Source organism: Glandiceps talaboti, chromosome 16 (assembly GCF_964340395.1).
Source record: "Glandiceps talaboti chromosome 16, keGlaTala1.1, whole genome shotgun sequence".
In the NCBI taxonomy this organism is placed as follows: Eukaryota; Metazoa; Hemichordata; class Enteropneusta; family Spengelidae; genus Glandiceps; species Glandiceps talaboti.
In genome coordinates, this window is record NC_135564.1 from 23,709,234 (window position 1) to 23,733,697 (window position 24,464).

Sequence of the window (24,464 nt, forward strand, 5' to 3'; positions counted from 1 at the left end):
CAACCCTATATGGTATATAATAATGTACAAATTACAATTGAAGACAAAACAACCCTATATGGTATATAATAATATACAAATTACAATTCAAGACAAAACAACCCTATATGGTATATAATAATGTACAAATTACAATTCAAGACAAAACAACCCTATATGGTATATAATAATGTACAAATTACAATTGAAGACAAAACAACCCTATATGGTATATAATAATATACAAATTACAATTCAAGACAAAACAACCCTATATGGTATATAATAATGTACAAATTACAATTGAAGACAAAACAACCCTATATGGTATATAATATTATACAAATTACAATTCAAGACAAAACAACCCTATATGGTATATAATAATATACAAATTACAATTGAAGACAAAACAACCCTATATGGTATATAATAATATACAAATTACAATTGAAGACAAAACAACCCTATATGGTATATTATAATGTACAAATTACAATTGAAGACAAAACAACCCTATATGGTATATAATAATATACAAATTACAATTGAAGACAAAACAACCCTATATGGTATATAATAATATACAAATTACAATTCAAGACAAAACAACCCTATATGGTATATAATAATATACAAATTACAATTCAAGACAAAACAACCCTATATGGTATATAATAATGTACAAATTACAATTCAAGACAAAACAACCCTATATGGTATATAATAATATACAAATTACAATTGAAGACAAAACAACCCTATATGGTATATAATAATATACCAATTACAATTCAAGACAAAACAACCCTATATGGTATATAATAATGTACAAATTACAATTCAAGACAAAACAACCCTATATGGTATATAATAATATACAAATTACAATTCAAGACAAAACAACCCTATATGGTATATAATAATGTACAAATTACAATTGAAGACAAAACAACCCTATATGGTATATAATAATATACAAATTACAATTCAAGACAAAACAACCCTATATGGTATATAATAATGTACAAATTACAATTCAAGACAAAACAACCCTATATGGTATATAATAATATACAAATTACAATTCAAGACAAAACAACCCTATATGGTATATAATAATGTACAAATTACAATTCAAGACAAAACAACCCTATATGGTATATAATAATATACAAATTACAATTCAAGACAAAACAACCCTATATGGTATATAATAATATACAAATTACAATTGAAGACAAAACAACCCTATATGGTATATAATAATGTACCAATTACAATTCAAGACAAAACAACCCTATATGGTATATAATAATATACAAATTACAATTCAAGACAAAACAACCCTATATGGTATATAATAATATACAAATTACAATTCAAGACAAAACAACCCTATATGGTATATAATAATATACAAATTACAATTGAAGACAAAACAACCCTATATGGTATATAATAATGTACAAATTACAATTGAAGACAAAACAACCCTATATGGTATATAATAATGTACAAATTACAATTGAAGACAAAACAACCCTATATGGTATATAATATTATACAAATTACAATTCAAGACAAAACAACCCTATATGGTATATAATAATATACAAATTACAATTCAAGACAAAACAACCCTATATGGTATATAATAATATACAAATTACAATTGAAGACAAAACAACCCTATATGGTATATTATAATGTACAAATTACAATTGAAGACAAAACAACCCTATATGGTATATAATAATATACAAATTACAATTCAAGACAAAACAACCCTATATGGTATATAATAATATACAAATTACAATTCAAGACAAAACAACCCTATATGGTATATAATAATTTACAAATTACAATTGAAGACGAAACAACCCTATATGGTATATAATAATTTACAAATTACAATTCAAGACAAAACAACCCTATATGGTATATAATAATATACAAATTACAATTGAAGACAAAACAACCCTATATGGTATATTATAATGTACAAATTACAATTGAAGACAAAACAACCCTATATGGTATATAATAATGTACAAATTACAATTGAAGACAAAACAACCCTATATGGTATATAATAATGTACAAATTACAATTGAAGACAAAACAACCCTATATGGTATATAATAATATACAAATTACAATTGAAGACAAAACAACCCTATATGGTATATAATAATGTACAAATTACAATTGAAGACGAAACAACCCTATATGGTATATAATAATGTACAAATTACAATTGAAGACGAAACAACCCTATATGGTATATAATAATGTACAAATTACAATTGAAGACAAAACAACCCTATATGGTATATAATAATATACAAATTACAATTGAAGACAAAACAACCCTATATGGTATATAATAATATACAAATTACAATTGAAGACAAAACAACCCTATATGGTATATTATAATGTACAAATTACAATTGAAGACAAAACAACCCTATATGGTATATAATAATATACAAATTACAATTGAAGACAAAACAACCCTATATGGTATATAATAATATACAAATTACAATTCAAGACAAAACAACCCTATATGGTATATAATAATGTACAAATTACAATTCAAGACAAAACAACCCTATATGGTATATAATAATATACAAATTACAATTCAAGACAAAACAACCCTATATGGTATATAATAATGTACAAATTACAATTGAAGACGAAACAACCCTATATGATATATAATTATATACCAATTACAATTCAAGACAAAACAACCCTATATGGTATATAATAATATACCAATTACAATTCAAGACAAAACAACCCTATGTGGTATATAATAATGTACAAATTACAATTGAAGACGAAACAACCCTATATGATATATAATTATATACCAATTACAATTCAAGACAAAACAACCCTATATGGTATATAATAATATACCATTTACAATTCAAGACAAAACAACCCTATATGGTATATAATAATGTACAAATTACAATTGAAGACGAAACAACCCTATATGGTATATAATAATGTACAAATTACAATTGAAGACAAAACAACCCTATATGGTATATAATAATATACAAATTACAATTGAAGACAAAACAACCCTATATGGTATATAATAATATACAAATTACAATTGAAGACAAAACAACCCTATATGGTATATAATAATGTACAAATTACAATTGAAGACAAAACAACCCTATATGGTATATAATAATGTACAAATTACAATTGAAGACAAAACAACCCTATATGGTATATAATAATGTACAAATTACAATTGAAGACAAAACAACCCTATATGGTATATAATAATATACAAATTACAATTGAAGACAAAACAACCCTATATGGTATATAATAATGTACAAATTACAATTGAAGACAAAACAACCCTATATGGTATATAATAATATACAAATTACAATTGAAGACAAAACAACCCTATATGGTATATAATAATATACAAATTACAATTCAAGACAAAACAACCCTATATGGTATATAATAATGTACAAATTACAATTGAAGACAAAACAACCCTATATGGTATATAATAATATACAAATTACAATTGAAGACAAAACAACCCTATATGGTATATAATAATGTACAAATTACAATTGAAGACAAAACAACCCTATATGGTATATAATAATATACAAATTACAATTGAAGACAAAACAACCCTATATGGTATATAATAATATACAAATTACAATTCAAGACAAAACAACCCTATATGGTATATAATAATATACAAATTACAATTCAAGACAAAACAACCCTATATGGTATATAATAATATACAAATTACAATTCAAGACAAAACAACCCTATATGGTATATAATAATATACAAATTACAATTGAAGACAAAACAACCCTATATGGTATATAATAATGTACAAATTACAATTCAAGACAAAACAACCCTATATGGTATATAATAATATACAAATTACAATTGAAGACAAAACAACCCTATATGGTATATAATAATGTACAAATTACAATTGAAGACAAAACAACCCTATATGGTATATAATAATATACAAATTACAATTCAAGACAAAACAACCCTATATGGTATATAATAATATACAAATTACAATTGAAGACAAAACAACCCTATATGGTATATAATAATATACAAATTACAATTCAAGACAAAACAACCCTATATGATATATAATAATATACAAATTACAATTGAAGACAAAACAACCCTATATGGTATATAAAAATGTACCAATTACAATTCAAGACAAAACAACCCTATATGGTATATAATAATATACCAATTACAATTGAAGACAAAACAACCCTATATGGTATATAATAATGCACAAATTACAATTGAAGACAAAACAACCCTATATGGTATATAATAATATACAAATTACAATTCAAGACAAAACAACCCTATATGGTATATAATAATTTACAAATTACAATTCAAGACGAAACAACCCTATATGGTATATAATAATGTACAAATTACAATTGAAGACAAAACAACCCTATATGGTATATAATAATATACAAATTACAATTCAAGACAAAACAACCCTATATGGTATATAATAATGTACCAATTACAATTCAAGACAAAACAACCCTATATGGTATATAATAATATACAAATTACAATTCAAGACAAAACAACCCTATATGGTATATAATAATATACAAATTACAATTCAAGACAAAACAACCCTATATGGTATATAATAATATACAAATTACAATTCAAGACAAAACAACCCTATATGATATATAATAATATACAAATTACAATTGAAGACAAAACAACCCTATATGGTATATAATAATGTCTTGTGTTCTATGACATACATGTGCATATCCATTTTCATTGTGATACGATCCAATATGGCTGCCTGGTAGCCATTTTGTTTGGGAATTTTCATGTCCAAAGCCATAACTCAGACATGCTTGAACAGATCTCATTCAAAGTTGGTATTTGGACAGTGTTCTATGACATACATGTGCATATCCATTTTCGTTGTGATACGATCCAATATGGCTGCCTGGCAGCCATTTTGTTTGCGAATTTTCATGTCCAAAGCCATAACTCAGACATGCTTGAACAGATCTCATTTAAAGTTGGTATTAGGACAGTGTTCTATGACATACATGTGCATATCCATTTTCGTTGTGATACGATCCAATATGGCTGCCTGGCAGCCATTTTGTTTGCGAATTTTCATGTCCAAAGCCATAACTCAGACATGCTTGAACAGATCTCATTTAAAGTTGGTATTAGGACAGTGTTCTATGACATACATGTGCATATCCATTTTCGTCATGATACGATCCAATATGGCTGCCTGGCAGCCATTTTGTTTGTGAATTTTCCATGTCCAAAGCCATAACTCAGACTCCATTTTCATCATGATATGATCCCCCATACCCAACCAATCCTTTATTGTTGGAGGCATATTCCATGTCCAACAAGCACACCCAACATATCTAAGTCTGTTTGTTTTAGGTTCACAAATGTTGTTGCGTGATCAGAGTAGTGATAATTCCTTAAAACCTAATTATAGCGGGGACTATGTCATTATCAATGACTTGTTAGATTTTCGATTAGAAGTTTAGGAAGTATTATATTGACCTCGAACCGTCACCTTTTTACTGTGTTCTTTTCCGATTTCTCTTGATAACAAACTACCGCTGTTTGTTGCAAGGCTTGTACATAATCATTTATCTAGCTCTGTATCTCAGGATATAAATACACTCTCACATATTTATCAAGTGTAATAATCTATCATTTATACCCAAATGTGTGCGGTCAAAATATGGAAAATAGACCAAGCCTCACCAAGCTAGCCTATGAAGAAAATTTCGCAACAATGATCAATAATAGTGACCAATAATACATTGTATCAATAATACATTGACCTTTATGTAATTAGTGTACAGTGAGGGCGCGCCACTCAACATTTTCTCCACTTTTGTTTTCATCTGTGCTGGACTTTTGCTTCTATGTGATACCAAATTTGAACAGACTCATGCACATTCAGCATGTACTTGGAAAGTCACGCTGCATGCATGTGATACATTTAGATGGATGTCTCCCTAGGCCCTGTGATGTTTCTATGGTAAAAAATAAAGTGTGCCTCTGACTGACAGGAGTGCGTCGATTAATATTTCTGGTTTGATAAATGCACAAGTCCGGTTGTCTACGGTTAAAATACTTTATTACCAACATTTCGACCACACACGGGAGGTCTTCTTCAGGGTCTAAAAATAGCATAAACGGATACAGAGTGATTGTAATAAATAAAATGATAATACAGCTAAAAACTACTACAATAAAAGTGGAAAATGCAGGACATAGTATAATTGAAAAATAATGGTGAACCTCTAAAAATGGCAGAAAGCATAAAATTGGAGGGATAAATGAGATAAGATGACAATCCGTAATAAACAAGTGATCATTGCAAAAATTGTATGGAATCGAAGTAACATGATGCTAGTAAAGAAAAAGAATAAAACTTGCATAATCTGGTCAGGCAGAAAAGCCAAGTCCCTTAGATGGGCGACTGACACGAGAGATGTAAAAAGTGCTCCCTATGACAAGCAAAATAGTATATGAAAAAATTCCCTAGAAATGTGAAAATAAAAAGGATGAAAGAGGGAGATGGACAACAACAGATCACCAATCTTTTTTATTTATGCTGTTGGGAAATAGTGTTCAATGTTTATTTTAAGTTCCAGTTGTTTTGTAATTATGTCTTTCTTGGAGAATACTTTGCATAGAGCCGTGAATTGAAAATGGCTTGAGATGTGACCTGTACTATTAAAGGGTTCAGCAAAAATTATATATCGATAATTGCCCTGAACATGAAGTTGTGCGACAATGCAATATTGTGCTATTTTTCCTTTAAAAATCTTCTTCTCCAGAATGAGCAGTCCACTTAGTGTGATCTTTTGTGTATAGCATCTTTATCTAAGTTGCAATCGGTTGACCGTTACGGCGGCCATATTGGATTTTACGGAAATTTGAAAATGACAACTTCTCCAAAAGCACTGCACTGATTGACTTGCATTTTGGCAAATAGAGTCAACTACTTGACTACTTTAAAATTTGTAAACGAGCAAAAATTTCAATGCATAGTTTCATGGCAATCATTGATTAAAGAAGTCCATTGGTGGCCATATTGGATTTTCCTCTAAATCATTTTCAAAATGTTCTTCTCTGAAACCAGTGTATAGATAACCTTACAATTTGGTGTGTACAAGGAAGAGTACTCCAACCTCCATGCAGCACATCATTGCCTGCTGGGCAAACCGCTTTGGCCCCATTTGCAGCTTTTATTAATTGTTTGTTATCATTGATCAGCATTTCTAAAAGTTGACTTGTTATTTGTCGACAGTCGAGACCCAGAAGATCATTATTCCCTGGTTGGTGGTGCTAATCTCCGAATCAGACTTGTGTCCGAAACAGACTCAGCCACGTATAGATGTTCAGCAACTAACATCCTAGGCACTGTAGATGCTAGAGCAGAACTTCTTGTTCTGGGTAAGTGTACTACACAATTTATATTTTGAAATAGTTCTAAGACTTTACCTTCATTGATGTTCCTTTAAATAATCCTGTGTGTATTCGGTAAAACTTATGATAGTGGTTAGAAAAATATTTCTTATTAAAGATAGTGATTTTGACCATCTTGTGCAGTAAATTTCATTCATGAGTGTAAATATTTTAAACAAAGGTTTTGGCAAAGTTTCCTTCTAAAGTTAAAACGGAAAATTATTGAACATTTATAATTACTTTCAATAGCAAAGCCTGACAAACCAACTTTTGTAATATACAGTACAGATCAAGCATAATGGGAGATTGTGCATGAACTGTGCTTGCATCTTCAAAGCATTATGGTGGAAAACTTCATGGGGAAGTTTTGGGGGATTAGTGTATGTAAACAGCATTCAATTTGCACCTTTGAGGTGTCCACAGAGCATCTCATTAACAGTGAATCAAGTAAACAATGCATCAGCATCTCATTATAAACATTGAGTCGAGATAGCAGAGTACATGATTATTATTAAGTCACAAAGCATGTGTGCATAAAGTGCTGTTTATTCTGTATGAGAGATGCGAGCATTGTTCCATGCAGATGCTTTGATGCTTTAACTTTTTAAGAACATATTTCAACTCTATGTAAGTTATAAAGAATAGTTTCTGATACTAGATGGTGCTGTCTTGTAAAGCATAGATTGAGTTATTGCTTGAAAGGGTCTGAATAGCCAAAATATTGGCTTTAAGAGTAAAAATCCTCCAGGGCTTCTGGAGGGAGACCCCCTTGCCCCCCCCCCCCCCCACATGAGGTGGACATATCCCAGTCTCAAGCTCTTCCCCTCTTACTGTCAAGATGCCATCAAAGTATATTTCAAAAGTATTTCAACCCTTTGTAGTTGCTTTTTACATATGTTGGTGCTGTCTTGTAAGCTTGGAAATTATTGTGTGAAAGGGCCTGAATAGTCTCAAAATTGACTTTTCAGAGTACAAAAACCTCCAGGGCTTCAAGGAGGGGGAATCCCCTAGGACCCCCCCCCCCCCCATAAGAGATATACATATTCCCTGCTCAAGCATTCCAATACCTTTCACTGTCAAGATGCTATTAAACTCCTTTTGGAATATATTTACCCTCTGTAGTCAATAATTATGATAGTGCTAACCCGGGATCTTATAAAGTAGATGCAAGACAGTCAAGCAGTCCACACTGAGTCACAATCAAAAAATACCTGTCAAGTGAATATTATATATATGTGTGTGTGTGTGTGTGTTTTAGAATTATGTGATGGGGGGGGGGGGGTGTCAACCTGTTTTTGGTTTTACAGATGGGGGGGGGGGGGTCACTGACTTGTTGTCGGTCCGATTTAAGACTTTGGACTTGAAGGAACTAACACTATCATGTAATAGTGTAGATCAAGACAACTCCATTATACACTTCGGCTACAGAGCGTGAATATACAGTTCACTACAAATACCCCAGGAAAATGCTAAATTGATATCTCTGAACGGGAGCATTTTTAGTTTACTTCTAGTTATAGTTCTTTCATGAGAATTTGCAATGTTTCACCATTACAAATTATTTTGAAAACTGTGAAATGATCTCATATTTTGAGTTTTTAGCAAAAAATTAAACAAATTATGCCTGAAGCCTTAACTACAATGCCATGACTACTTTTCTTCCATATATGGTAAGGCTCATTAGCGAAAGAACTTTGACCTCAACTAGTTGAAATTACAAGTTTCACTAAGTGAAAACATGGTGGGCACAACTGCCTGTTGGTGATTTTGATGGGGCAATTTCTCCACCAATTTTGATCATATGAAATCAAAAAACTCCATAAATGAATCTCAAAGTACTTCCCCTTTCAAAATGAGGTAATTTTTAGCACAACTGAACTGAGATTCATTAGTGCTTCTATAGGGATCGCCTGGTGTGTGTGTGTGTGTGTGTGTGTGTGTGCGTGCGTGCGCGCACTTGGAAACGACTTAAAGTCAAACTGCTGGACCGACTGTTTTGATATTTGTTGATCATGTTACTTCTGGTGTCTAGTTGGGAAATTCTTCAAATGAAAATGATTGCATCGGAGATGTGGGTTTTGGGTCAAAAAACTTAAACTCCAAAAGTACTGGGCAGATTGGCATGAAATTTGGTGGGAACATTCTTAGGGGTGAATAAATTAAGAATTGCTCGTGACATGCTGATATCCTTGGTAATATGCAAATTAGGGCACAAAATGTGTCTATAACCTATAATTCCAAAACTACTCAGCAGATTGGGCTAAAATCTAATAGGGATGCATCTGTGTGTGTATAGATGAAGAAATATTAAGCATATAATGATCTCATCAGTAATATGCAAATTAGGTGTAAAAATGTGAATTTGGGCCAAAAATGTTCATCTCAAAAAGTACTTGGTCAATGAGACTGAAACTTAGTGAGAAGTTTCTAGAAGTGTTATTCTGCAGATTGTTTTAACACAATTGGCCCTAGCAACCATGACCATAGCAACAACCAAATGGCAGTATATTTTGGTCAAATAACAACATCATCTGGTAGGCAAGTGAGTAAACATTCAAAAAATGTATGCAAATATTCCTTCCTAGCAACCATGACCACACCCATAGCAACAGCCAAACGGTTGTGTATTTCATAAAGATAAGAACAGGAATCAAGACAATTGAATAAACATTCAAAAAATGTATGTAAATTTGCCTACCATTTGCCCATAGCAACAGCCAAATAATCATATATTGCAAAGATAACAGGAATTGAAAGACAAATGAATAAACATTCCAAAAATGTATGTAAATGTGCCTAGCAACAAGACCACATCCATAGCAACAGCCAAATAATCATGTATATTGCAAAGATAACAGGAATTGAAAGACAAATGAAGAAACATTAAAAAAATGTATGCAAATTTGCCAAGCAAGAAGACCACGCCCATAGCAATAGCCAAATGATCACATGTATTGCGAAGATAATATCAGTAATTCATACACAAGTGAAAAAAACATTCAAAAATGTATGCAAGTATATCTAGTAACATGACCACCACACCCATAGCAACAGCCAAATGATCGCATGTATCGCAAAGATAGCAACATGGTTGGATAGTCATTCAGCAAATGAACACCTATTTTTAGCATGAACTAGCATATGGATAAACATTTTTAAAAACTACAGTTGTGCTATAACCATTGGCAGTATTTTTTATAATGTCCCCTAAAAATATGATGACCCAGAAAAATGAAAGTCTCGGGACACTATGTCCCACTCTTTCAAAAGGCTGGCTTCAACACTGATGATTGACGATGTCAAAAATCATCTCCTTCAGTGGTAGCATATGTTTTGTCAGTGCATTTGGAATACCTACATAAGCTGATTCGACTGAAATTTGGTGAGAACATTCTTAGGGGTGTTTAGATTAAGAATTGTTCATGACATGATGATACCATATGCAATTTAGGGTTAAACTGTGTCTTTGGTCAAAATCTATCATTCTAAAACTACTGAGCAGATTGGGAAGAAAGTAAATGGGAATGTATTTGGGGATGTGTAGATGAAGCTGTATTCATAATGTGATGATCCCATCAGTGATACAAAAATCAATTTTTGGCAAAAAATTATATCTTGAAACTGCATGGTGAATGGGTTGAAACTTGGTGGGATGTATCTGAAGGTGTTATTCTGCAGTTATTGTTGAAAACATTTTGCCACAACTGTCCCTAGCAATCATGACCACACCCTTAGCAACAGTAAAATGATGATGCATATTACAAAGATAACAACAGGGATGGGTAGGTAAGTGGATAAATATTTTTAAAATGTATGCAAATATGCCTATCAACAGGACCACACCTATATCAACGGTTAAATGATCCATAGCAATGGCTAAATGATGGTTTATATTGCAAAGATAAAAACTGAGAAGGGTAGGAAAATTATGCAAATATGCCTAGCAAGATAACCACACCCATACCAACTGCGAACTACGGTTGTGCAAGCTTTCTTTTAAGACCTTGACCTTGACTGTCAAGGTCATTAATCAAAATCAAGTCATTTCATGCCTATCACAGACACTTTTTTGCATTTGTTTGTTGCCAGTTTCTTTGAAATCATGTCCATAGGTAATATAGAAGAGGAAAAATAGACACAAGGTTTACCTTTAGTACTCATGTCACTTTGTTAACTGAATAGTGGCCACATTTAGAGTAGTAGATCAATATATTACTGCATAACTTATAGACTATTCAAGTGTCAAACCCTACATAATTAGATGCAAGCTTTCTTGTAATCCATGACCTTGATCTTTTGGCTCAATTATCACAACGAAGCTATTTAATTTATGTGGCCGATTTCTTTCAAAATGATGTCTAAAGGTAATGCAGAATTTGAGAAAAAGATAAATATATTTATATTTGGTTCTCACATAACTTGTAACTGAATGGTGGTCATGTTTGTAGTGAACAATCATTATTTACTGCATAACACAACAACTAAAATACATAGAGACTCCATTCTAGTGTGTAGTCCTATATTATTAGATGAGTAATCTCTTTTTAGACATTGACCTTTGACCTTGGCTTTTAGATTCATTGTCAATGACCGAAATACAGTCATTTCCTGCATATCACAGACACATTTTAGTACAGTATTTATTTATTACCATGAATTTGTTTTAAAATCATCACCATTCAGTTTTTTCCAGTTTCAAGTGAAATGTCCATTGAGATAGTAGTAGAATAGGCCTACAACACAACATCTATTGATGATAAAGTTTCTGTCCAACTGATATTCTATCAAAATCAATGTCATCTGAAACATTAGTTTTATATCCTCACAGTTTGATAAAGCCAACTTTGCCAAATTTCCGTAATATTTCCAATTTTTAATCAACTTTCAGACTTCTGATTATTTAGTTAATTGTTAAAGATATACAGTCATGTGAATTTTGTATATTACATTTTTATTACTTTCATAATGTCTGTACCAGTAATTAGTGTGCATTGGGTTTGAAATTGATTTTGAAATTGATTTTGAAATTAACAAAGATGACCTAAAATGTGTTCATTCATTGATCTCTTCTGTTTTACAGTAGGTTTACACAAACCCAGGAAACCTTAGTTATTTGTACATTGACAGATGCTGAACTCTTGTTAATTAAGAATTTGTCCATCACAAATATTCCTAGTTGCATTAAATTGATAGAGTATGAGTAATTAACTTGCTGTCAGTAAAGACTGTAAAAAAAATGCATTCTGATGCAGCGGAAATTTGGATGCACTTAAGCAACGTAGCTGGTCACATTTATCATGGAGAGTGCATTGTTAAAACAGACTTGATGGCGCCATGGCTAATAACTCCATATTGAGTCTTCTTATTCATATGCAGAGGACAGATTTCCCCAAAGCCTTTGTCGATCACCATCAACAGTTCCAACAAATTGCATTGGCTGAAGAGTCTACATTAGATTTGCAACTGGGCAAGGCAAATTAACAAATCCCAGAGTGTTGCCTGTGGATATTTTTCTGCCCCTGAATTTTTCATAACAAAAACAAAGCGTGTCTTTGCTGATCCTATCTCTTGTTCGGATGTCATATTTTAAACTTGCATTGGTCAAGGACATGTATACAGAAAGTAGATTTTGTAATTTAATGACACTACAGTTAAAGCATTTGTGTGTGATAATAACATACATTGAAATTATACTAGCATACTGTTTTATATTACTAGAGAGATATATTTCTCCCAGTCGAAAAAAATGAGGCATGCTGTCATGAAATTGATTAATGCACAAAAGCAGACAGACATGCATGTCTGCCGTACACAGACACACAGACAATTCAAATATTTAACATTCAAAAAAGAAAATAGTTGATAATACGTTTGTGTCATTAAAGGAGATAGCATATTAAGACTTTACATTCTCTTTCTTTCCATTTTAGTTCCACCACGGTTTGAGAAAGAACCAACAAGCCTCCATGCCTACATGAATACAGATATCAGATTTGAATGTGAAGTCTATGGAGTGCCATTCCCAACCATAGAATGGATTAAAAATGGTGACATCATCACACCAAGTGAATACTTTCAGATTGTGGAGGGAACCAATCTTAAGATTCTTGGTCTTGTTAAATCTGACGAAGGCCTGTATCAGTGTAAGGCCTGGAATAAGATTGGAAACATACAGACCAGTGCTCAACTCATTATTGCGGACAGAGGTAGGAGCGCCCTCTAGTGGTATCTTGCTATAAACAAAACTACCATGGCATTTAATACTAGTGACAAAAAACTAGTAGTATATGCCTGATAGATTTTACTTTCCAGTTCAGTCAGTTTAAGAATAAATCTTGTGTAAGTTGTTAGAAATTTAATACCTTTAAATTTGACAGTTAAAGGCATGGTTTCATGTTAGTTTCTTCAAGCTGAAATAAATATAAAGCCCCAGATTTGACATTGCACTATATAAAGTCCCAGATTTGACATTGCACTATATAAAGCCCCAGATTTGACATTGCACTATATAAAGTCCCAGATTTGACATTTCACTATATAAAGCCCTAGATTTGACATTGCACTATATAAAGCCCCAGATTTGACATTGCACTATATAAAGCCCCAGATTTGACATTGCACTATATAAAGCCCTAGATTTGACATTTAACTATATAAAGCCCCAGATTTGACATTGCACTATATAAAGCCCTAGATTTGACATTTCACTATATAAAGTCCCAGATTTGACATTGCACTATATAAAGTCCTAGATTTGACATTGCACTATATAAAGCCCCAGATTTGACATTGCACTATATAAAGCCCTAGATTTGACATTTCACTATATAAAGCCCTAGATTTGACATTGCACTATATAAAGCCCTAGATTTGACATTGCACTATATAAAGCCCTAGATTTGACATTGCACTATATAAAGTCCTAGATTTGACATTGCACTATATAAAGCCCTAGATTTGACATTGCACTATATAAAGCCCTAGATTTGACATTTAACTATATAAAGCCCCAGATTTGACATTGCACTATATAAAGCCCCAGATTTGACATTGCACTATATAAAGCCCTAGATTTGACATTTCACTATATAAAGCCCCAGATTTGACATTGCACTATATAAAGTCCTAGATTTGACATTGCACTATATAAAGCCCCAGATTTGACATTGCACTATATAAAGCCCTAGATTTGACATTTCACTATATAAAGCCCCAGATTTGACATTGCACTATATAAAGCCCCAGATTTGACATTGCACTATATAAAGTCCCAGATTTGACATTTCACTATATAAAGCCCTAGATTTGACATTTCACTATATGAAGCCCCAGATTTGACATTGCACTATATAAAGCCCTAGATTTGACATTTCACTATATAAAGCCCTAGATTTGACATTTCACTATATAAAGCCCTAGATTTGACATTGCACTATATAAAGCCCTAGATTTGACATTTCACTATATAAAGCCCTAGATTTGACATTTCACTATATAAAGCCCTAGATTTGACATTGCACTATATGAAGCCCCAGATTTGACATTGCACTATATAAAGCCCTAGATTTGACATTTCACTATATAAAGCCCTAGATTTGACATTTCACTATATAAAGCCCCAGATTTGACATTGCACTATATAAAGCCCCAGATTTGACATTGCACTATATAAAGTCCCAGATTTGACATTTCACTATATAAAGCCCTAGATTTGACATTTCACTATATGAAGCCCCAGATTTGACATTGCACTATATAAAGCCCTAGATTTGACATTTCACTATATAAAGCCCTAGATTTGACATTTCACTATATAAAGCCCTAGATTTGACATTTCACTATATAAAGCCCTAGATTTGACATTTCACTATATAAAGCCCTAGATTTGACATTTCACTATATAAAGCCCTAGATTTGACATTGCACTATATAAAGCCCTAGATTTGACATTGCACTGTATAAAGCCCTAGATTTGACATTGCACTATATAAAGCCCTAGATTTGACATTTCACTATATAAAGCCCTAGATTTGACATTTCACTATATAAAGCCCTAGATTTGACATTGCACTATATAAAGCCCTAGATTTGACATTTCACTATATAAAGCCCTAGATTTGACATTTCACTATATAAAGCCCTAGATTTGACATTGCACTATATAAAGCCCTAGATTTGACATTTCACTATATAAAGCCCTAGATTTGACATTTCACTATATAAAGCCCTAGATTTGACATTGCACTATATGAAGCCCCAGATTTGACATTGCACTATATAAAGCCCTAGATTTGACATTTCACTATATAAAGCCCTAGATTTGACATTTCACTATATAAAGCCCCAGATTTGACATTGCACTATATAAAGCCCCAGATTTGACATTGCACTATATAAAGTCCCAGATTTGACATTTCACTATATAAAGCCCTAGATTTGACATTTCACTATATGAAGCCCCAGATTTGACATTGCACTATATAAAGCCCTAGATTTGACATTTCACTATATAAAGCCCTAGATTTGACATTTCACTATATAAAGCCCTAGATTTGACATTTCACTATATAAAGCCCTAGATTTGACATTTCACTATATAAAGCCCTAGATTTGACATTGCACTATATAAAGCCCTAGATTTGACATTGCACTGTATAAAGCCCTAGATTTGACATTGCACTATATAAAGCCCTAGATTTGACATTTCACTATATAAAGCCCTAGATTTGACATTTCACTATATAAAGCCCTAGATTTGACATTGCACTATATAAAGCCCTAGATTTGACATTTCACTATATAAAGCCCTAGATTTGACATTGCACTATATAAAGCCCTAGATTTGACATTTCACTATATAAAGCCCTAGATTTGACATTGCACTATATAAAGCCCTAGATTTGACATTTCACTATATAAAGCCCCAGATTTGACATTGCACTATATAAAGCCCTAGATTTGATATTGCACTATATAAAGCCCCAGATTTGATATTTCACTGTAACCTGTATGTTGCAACTGGGCCTTAACTAGTCTACATGTATGTAATCGCTGAATCTCAACTAGGCATTTAAAATTAACCTTTATTATTCACAGCATTTGATTTTGTTTCACCTCAGCCAGAGGTATGAAGAAATTGATCAGCCTCAGCCTAATTACAACCAAGTAGGATTGCATTACACACTGTGTTCATTGCAGATCAATATTTAATTTCCGTAACATCTTTCTTGTCATTATTTGGCGCCAACAATCTTGATTGTGACAACATAAGTTGCATGAAAGTTCACCATTTATTAACTAAAGGTGTTAATAAGGTTTAAGAGTTGGTATTTCACTCATTTTTCAAGAATTAACTAATTGTACATGCTCAGCTTTTTGACAGGCATGATAAATCAGTGCTGTACTTGTGACTGTTCTTACATAGAAATTAAATTAACGTAGTCAAGAACACAGTATTTGAAAAGTCAAAAGCTTCTTACGTCATTGTTATCCCCACCCCCAAAGGGGAGGCTACTACAATGGGCTTCGTCAAACCATCTGTCTGTCTGTGCATCCATCTGTCCATCTGTAATATGTACTGTAATTTCTTAAACTTGCAAATTTCATTCATACCTGGCACTTATGTGACATATCATACTTTACTTTGTTTTGCGAAATATGCAAATTTGACTGAATGTCAGTCTTTTTTAGTTTTGTAAATCAATCATTTCTATATAACTCTAAAGCCATATAATACACAGAGACTTCATTCAAGTGTCTACCCTATATCATCAGATACAAGCTATCTTATGATACCTTGACCTTTGATCTTGACCCTCAGGGTCAATTGTCAGTAGCCATAAATTTCTTGCATATCACATGCAATTAGTGGTGTTCATTTGTGTTTACATCATGTTCACAAATAATACAGGCAGGGAGATACTTCATCAATTGTTATTCTTGGAGCTCATGTCAAATTGTTTACATGTTTACAGTTTATTTAGCCTGGTTCTCTTTAATTTCTTGTATGAGTTCCAGAAGACTTTGAAAGGTCAGAAATAAATATTTTCATAAGGAAACAATATTCATTCCATAGGCCATAACTTGTGACATTCCGATGGATTTGGAAAGTATGTTGACATATTCATGTTTTCATTATCATTGTAGGGCAATTTCACAAGCGTAACTAGCATCCCTCTCCACATGTAGTTAGACACCAGTAACACATTTTTTTTGAAGAAAAAAATTGTTTTCAAGGCTTGCTTTCACTGATATATTCTGACAAAACAATCTGATGATATACTGACTTGAGAATGACTTTGAACTTCCAGTAGTACAAATACTTGCAGGCTTCTGATCCTTTACCAAGATATATGGCTAATCACATACAATTTACTGTTTGAGACTGCTAAATATTAAGATGGCGGTAAAGGCTAGGGCGTCAGATGAATTTGTATATAAAAACTTCATAAAACCCTCAAAGCAGTCACTAGAAACAATTTTTCCCATGCAAAAAAAAAATCCATTATAAAATAAATTATTAAATTATAAAATAAATGCATCTAGTTCTAAACATCACATATGATGTACAGTTAGTGTTCGGTAGGATTGTTTTGCATTGGGTTTACTCAAATATTTCATAGCAGATGACTGATGTGCGAAGTGAAATTGTACACAGTATTGTGTCATTTCAGCAGTGCCTTGTTTAGAAGTTGAGTATTGTGTGAACTTTGTGTACACAAATTATTTTTGACTTTTTTCTACCAGTGAATGTCTACACCACACTAATTCCTCTAAAGACTTTGTAAATTAACTCAACCATTGTTCAAATATAGTAAAGACGATATGAGATTTGATACATACTGATATTGTTACATGTGCAGTAACAGACATGCACACAGTCACGAGTGCACAGATCACATACGATTTGCTAGCTAACAAAATGCAAATTTTGTGCCATAACAACGAAAGGCCTAGTGTGGGAGGTTTGTTGCGATTAATGAGTTGTTCATCATTTCCATCACTCGTACATGGCTTACTAGCCCCCAAAAAGAAATTAGTTATTTGCCTTTTACTCATAATGAAACCGGTGGTTCTCTGTTGTGTAGGGTATTTGCTGTACTGCGTCAAACTCTCACGATTTGAGGAGAGACGTTGAACTAAAATCTTTAAAATCACCAGTCGTGGGCAAACAGGAATAGTAGCCAATGAAAAACCAGAAAATGGCAAAATTGTGTTGAAATCAAAGGCTTGCCGACATAGGTGAAAATTTGTTCTGCTCAAGTGAACGGTAGTCCATTGTTATCTAAAGGAAGTGTCAATCAAAATTAACATCAACAACGTTGTGTCTTCACATGTTTAGATACATTTGGAGTCAGTACGTCTGTCCACAGTATGTCAGTCAGGATATTTAGTCTACAATGCAACATATAAATAACTTGCCAGTGTGACTTTCAAAATTTGCCCGTAAATAATTACCGGCAACTGCCTAGGCTGGTTACATTATGAATAGCGGTTGAAGAAAATGCACACATACATCTATTCATTTACATTAGCGCAACTGAACTGAAAAGGTTCAGCAGTGCTATAGGCATGGCAAAGTGTCTGTCTGTCTGTCTGTCTGTCTGTCTGTGTGGATGTGTATGTGTGTGTGTAAACAACTTAAGTCATAAACCGCCAGACCGATTGCCATGATATTTGGTGGGTGTATTACTTCGGGTGTCTAGTTGGGAAATTGTTCAAATCAAAATTATCTTACTACCGGTGTGTGATTTGGATAAAAAAAAATCTGATTTTTGGTCAAAAAACTTAAACTAAAAAACTACTGGGCAGATTGGGCTGAAATTTAATGAAGATGCATCTGGGGGTGTATAGATGAAAACAATATGAAGCATATAATGATCTCATCAGTGCTATGCAAATAAGTTGTAAAAATGAGAATTTTGGCCAAAAATTTATATCTCAAAAAGTACTTGGTCAATGAGACTGAAACTTGGTGAGATGTTTCTAGAAGTGTTATTCTGCAGATTTTGTTCAAAACATTTTGAAATGATTGGCCCTAGCAACCATGACCACACCCTTAGCAACAACCAAGTGGCAGTATATTTTGGTCAAATAACAACATCTGGTAGGCAAGTGAGTAAACATTCAAACGATGAATGCAAATATCCCTAACAACCATGACCACACCCATAGCAACAGCCAAACGGTCCTGTATTTCACAAAGATAACAGGAATTGAAAGACAAATGAATAAACATTCACAAAATGTATGCAAATGTGCCTAGCAACAAGACCACACCCATAGCAACAGCCAAATGATCACATACGTTGCGACGATAACAACAGGGATTAATAGACAAATGAATAAACATTTAAAAATGTATACAAATGTGCCAAGCAACAAGACCACGCCCATAGCAACAACCCTATGATCACATATATCGCAAAGATAGCAACATGGTTGGATAGGCAACTGGATAGTCATCCAGCAAATGAACACCTATTGTTAGCATGGACTAGCATATGGATAATCATTTTAAAAAACTGTACAGTTGTGCTACAACGCCATTAGCAGTATTTGTGAATCAAACATTTCAAGTGATAATGATATTATAATCATGACAAGGGTTTGACTGTGATGCATATATGCATGTCACTTAATTTCGTTACCTTACCCTGTATAGCAAAATGACAGCCATATTTGTGATAAAAAAACCCCCACATTTTGCCTGTTTTCCCAAACGTTTGAAACATATGAACACCATTCAAGTGCCTACCCTCAAATTATCAATGATTATTGATAAGCTTTCTAATAACACATTGTCCTTTGATCCTGACGAACATTTTCAAGGTGAAATTACCAAAAGCTGTCTTTCTACATTAACTCAATAAGTTGACTACACAAAGACTCCATTCCAATGTCTACACCCCAGATCAGATTTCTTTTCATATCTTGACCTGTGCCTTTCATCTCGCATTCAAGGTCAAATAGCAAAGAGGTCAATAAATTACAAAGTTTTGTATCTCAAGACACAATTCAAATTTGTACAATAACTTAACTTTGCCTTGGGGACTAAGTCTTCCACTGAAGGCTTGTTTGACATAATTTAATTGTCAGCAGGGAAGGAAACAGTAAACAGATGGTGAACAGTTCAAAGAATTCCATGTTTATGCATATGTATTGAAAAACTTAACCACTGATAATGTTACTATGTATTTGAATGTCAGTACCATTGATTCATTATGTACATCATCTATGAAACCCCCTTTTGTTGTTACCCATATATCCTACCCAGGTCTAAAAATTTTTATTCATTGATGTTCATTGTAATTGTCATAGCCTATGATACATGGTTTGAGATCAATTAACATCCATGCATCTCATTGCAAGACTTTTGCTATCAAATCAGTCAGCTTTCCTTTTTCCCCATGCAGAAGCGATTATTTTATTATTTTTTTATGACCATGCAGACAATGACATTCAATCTTTATTTGATGTAGACTGCTTTAATGGGCTGGTTATGTAGAGTCCTGCATGCTGATAGATCCTGCATGCCTAGGCACCATCAGATAAAGGATATATTATAGTATTATGTCATTTCAGCTTGCTTCATGTGTGTCATTAAACCTGTCATGTTTTTTAGTTTGCAGTATTTATTTTTTGCATGTTTTTTTTTGTGTTCGTGTTTCCTCCTTTTTTATCCCGGCCAGATGTACCCCTACCCACAAAGCCTGTACTGACCAGTCGCACCACTTCACCACCCCCTACTGCAATGCCAGGTACAGATACATCGCCTGCCAATGTAATGGTGCCCACCTATCCTAGAGATGTGGTACCAGTCACCAAGTCAACCCGTTTTGTATCATTGTCATGGAGAGAACCCAGAATTACTTATGGTAACATCATCGCTTACTCAGTCTACTTCAGAAGACAAGGTTCACCAAGGTGAATGAGGTTTCAGTTCTTTTCCTATGTTTATCTTGAATCGGGTAAAAGATGCATCTATAGATTTAGACTTCATTTGACCTAGGTCAAAGGTGCATAGAAAGTCTTCATAATGACCCAGGTCAAAATTCTAAAGTCTCAAAATTGTCAGATTTGCAACTAAAATACTTGTAATGCTTAAATACCATTGAAAGAGTCAAAAACAGTCACATTCACCAAAAAAGGAATTAGTGTACCAACAAAGTGTTGCAAAGACCCAAAATTGACAGATTAGTAAAAATGGGATTATAAAGGTGCATATAAAGTCTTCCTAATGACCCAGGTCAAAGGTGCATAGAAAGTCTTCCTAATGACCCAGGTCAAAGGTGCATATAAAGTCTTCCTAATGACCCAGGTCAAAGGTGCATAGAAAGTCTTCATAATGACCCAGGTCAAAGGTGCATAGAAAGTCTTCCTAATGACCCAGGTCAAAGGTGCATAGAAAGTCTTCCTAATGACCCAGGTCAAAGGTGCATAGACAGTCTTCCTAATGACCCAGGTCAAAGGTGCATAGAAAGTCTTCCTAATGACCCAGGTCAAAGGTGCATAGAAAGTCTTCCTAATGACCCAGGTCAAAGGTGCATAGACAGTCTTCCTAATGACCCAGGTCAAAGGTGCATAGAAAGTCTTCCTAATGACCCAGGTCAAAGGTGCATAGAAAGTCTTCCTAATGACCCAGGTCAAAGGTGCATAGAAAGTCTTCCTAATGACCCAGGTCAAAGGTGCATAGAAAGTCTTCCTAATGACCCAGGTCAAAGGTGCATAGAAAGTCTTCCTAATGACCCAGGTCAAAGGTGCATAGAAAGTCTTCCTAATGACCCAGGTCAAAGGTGCATAGAAAGTCTTCCTAATGACCCAGGTCAAAGGTGCATAGAAAGTCTTCCTAATGACCCAGGTCAAAGGTGCAAATTTTGGATTGGGCATTTCTTTACAATGCTATGGAAAAATGGCTTCCTGAGTTAATACAGAGAGTTTATGGACTGAATATTGTGTCAGTAATATTGTCTAACTCATAAAGTACATGGATCTGTATGTCAGAGTGGCATAGCTAGTAAATAAATGAACAAAATGAAAGCACGCTATATAATATAAAGTGGTATACTTTTGAATACAGGGAGAGAGTGGTGAATACAACAGGTATCATGGAGGTGACTGTACGTGATCTTATACCATCAACCAGGTATGAGTTTAGAGTGAAAGCATACAATGAGAATGGTCCAGGAGAGAGTTCTGCTGTTGCATATGTAGAAACACAGCCAGAAGGTTAGTCATATTATTTCAAAAAGATTGTGCTTAAAAATGGCCACCAAACACTGTGTTAACTTTGACAAAATAATGATTGCTAGCAAGTTTCTGTAAAGTTTCAAGAAAGTATATTAACCCTCAAGATACCATAGACTTTCCATGCAAATGACCCCCTAGACCAAGGATTTTTTAGGTTGCACACAGTTGTACACAATGTTTTGATAGTGATCATTTTACACCAAAGCAGGTGGGATATGGTCCCATCTACAAGTATATCAAATAATTATGAAATATTGAATTTTAATTTACATGAATGTATGGTCAATAACTTGACCAAGGAATTAAGGAAAATTGGTATAAAAGACACGTTTTTGGTCAAAAAAGCATGTGAAGTTTAGGTTTTTGATAAATACAAGGGTTACAATTGGAAATAAGCTGTAAAAATTAATATACAGATTGTATGGGTGTTGAGTAAAATATTTATCATAAAATCAACAAGTACTGTCCGTCGATGTTTACAGTAAATACAAACAAATTTGCATATATCATATTACAAATACTGCATGCATATAAGTTTACAGATAGCAGCATAGCGATATGTCTCACAATCTGACGAAAGACAACAATATAGATTCTGCCGTAAGTTACGTCTTCATGTAAACCAACCTTGGAGTAATCATACAGCATTGACATCTGCATCTGTGGTTTGTCATCGGCAGGATCGCGGGACCGGCCATTGATGACGTCAGTCCAAAAGTCGAAGTCATCGCGAGGGTTTTCGATATGTTCTAGCAGGACAAAATTTACTTCCTTAAACCCGTAAAATTCTTCATCATCATCATCGCTATCACTGTCTAGATAGTGTCATGCGAAAAACTCTCCGTCTTCCAGGTTTACTTCATTCAATATATTAGCATAATGTCGGAGGTCAACATCCATATTCATAGTGGCTGCCATATTAGGCATTGCTAAGTAGGCGCTATTTGCATTCGGCGGCAAAAAGTGAGAGAAATCGAACACGTGACTGTTTCCCGCCTGAATAATTTAATATTTAATAAGATAACATTGTGTACATCATTTATTATTATGGGCATAAGGGTGGGACAGTGATAACCCATTACAATGTCACTTTATTGACAGCATATGCAAATTACTCTGTTGTCGTTGATATCAATGGCGTGGCCTAAAATGCGAAGTGCAACGTCTCGGATATCAATGACACGGCGTCACAAGGGTTAAGCAGTCATCAGCATTTTCCTGTGTATAAGCATTTTGTATAGTTTCTGTGTTGTAAATGTAAGTAGGTATATTACATGATTAGTCCCCGCCAGACGGACTTATAGATTTGGCTCCGTGCGCTAGTCCGGAGCTATTTCTAGTTCTCTCAAACTTGATACAAGGACAACACACTATGGCATACATGTGCATATGAATTTATTTTGTGATATGATCATATATGGCCGCCAGACGGCCATTTTGTTAAGATTTTTTCATGTCCAAAGCCATTATGCAGACATGTCTGAACAGATCTCATTCAAAGTTGGTATAAGGACAATGTTCTATGACATACATATGCATGTCAATTTATGTCGTGATACGATCCAATATGGCCACTGGGTGAACATAAACAATTTCCATCAAAAATTTACACAAAGACAATGTGCTGTGATGTATATATGTATGTCAACTTGTGTCACGATATG

At 33.5% G+C, this 24,464-nt stretch overlaps 1 protein-coding gene across 8 annotated transcripts in view; it reads left to right on the forward strand.

Moving 5' to 3' along the window:
• The window catches only part of LOC144447869 (neogenin-like), a 281,364-nt gene that overhangs the window by 90,953 nt on the left and 165,947 nt on the right, over nucleotides 1-24,464 (forward strand). For 7 of the 8 annotated variants that reach the window (XM_078137986.1, XM_078137991.1, XM_078137990.1 and 4 more), the window contains exons 6-9: nucleotides 7,394-7,539; nucleotides 13,482-13,757; nucleotides 21,243-21,477; nucleotides 22,631-22,779. In XM_078137986.1, coding sequence (XP_077994112.1) covers nucleotides 7,394-7,539; nucleotides 13,482-13,757; nucleotides 21,243-21,477; nucleotides 22,631-22,779 — 806 coding nt within the window. The remainder of the gene's footprint in view (nucleotides 1-7,393; nucleotides 7,540-13,481; nucleotides 13,758-21,242; nucleotides 21,478-22,630; nucleotides 22,780-24,464) is intronic. The other variant, XM_078137988.1, reaches the window with a different exon arrangement.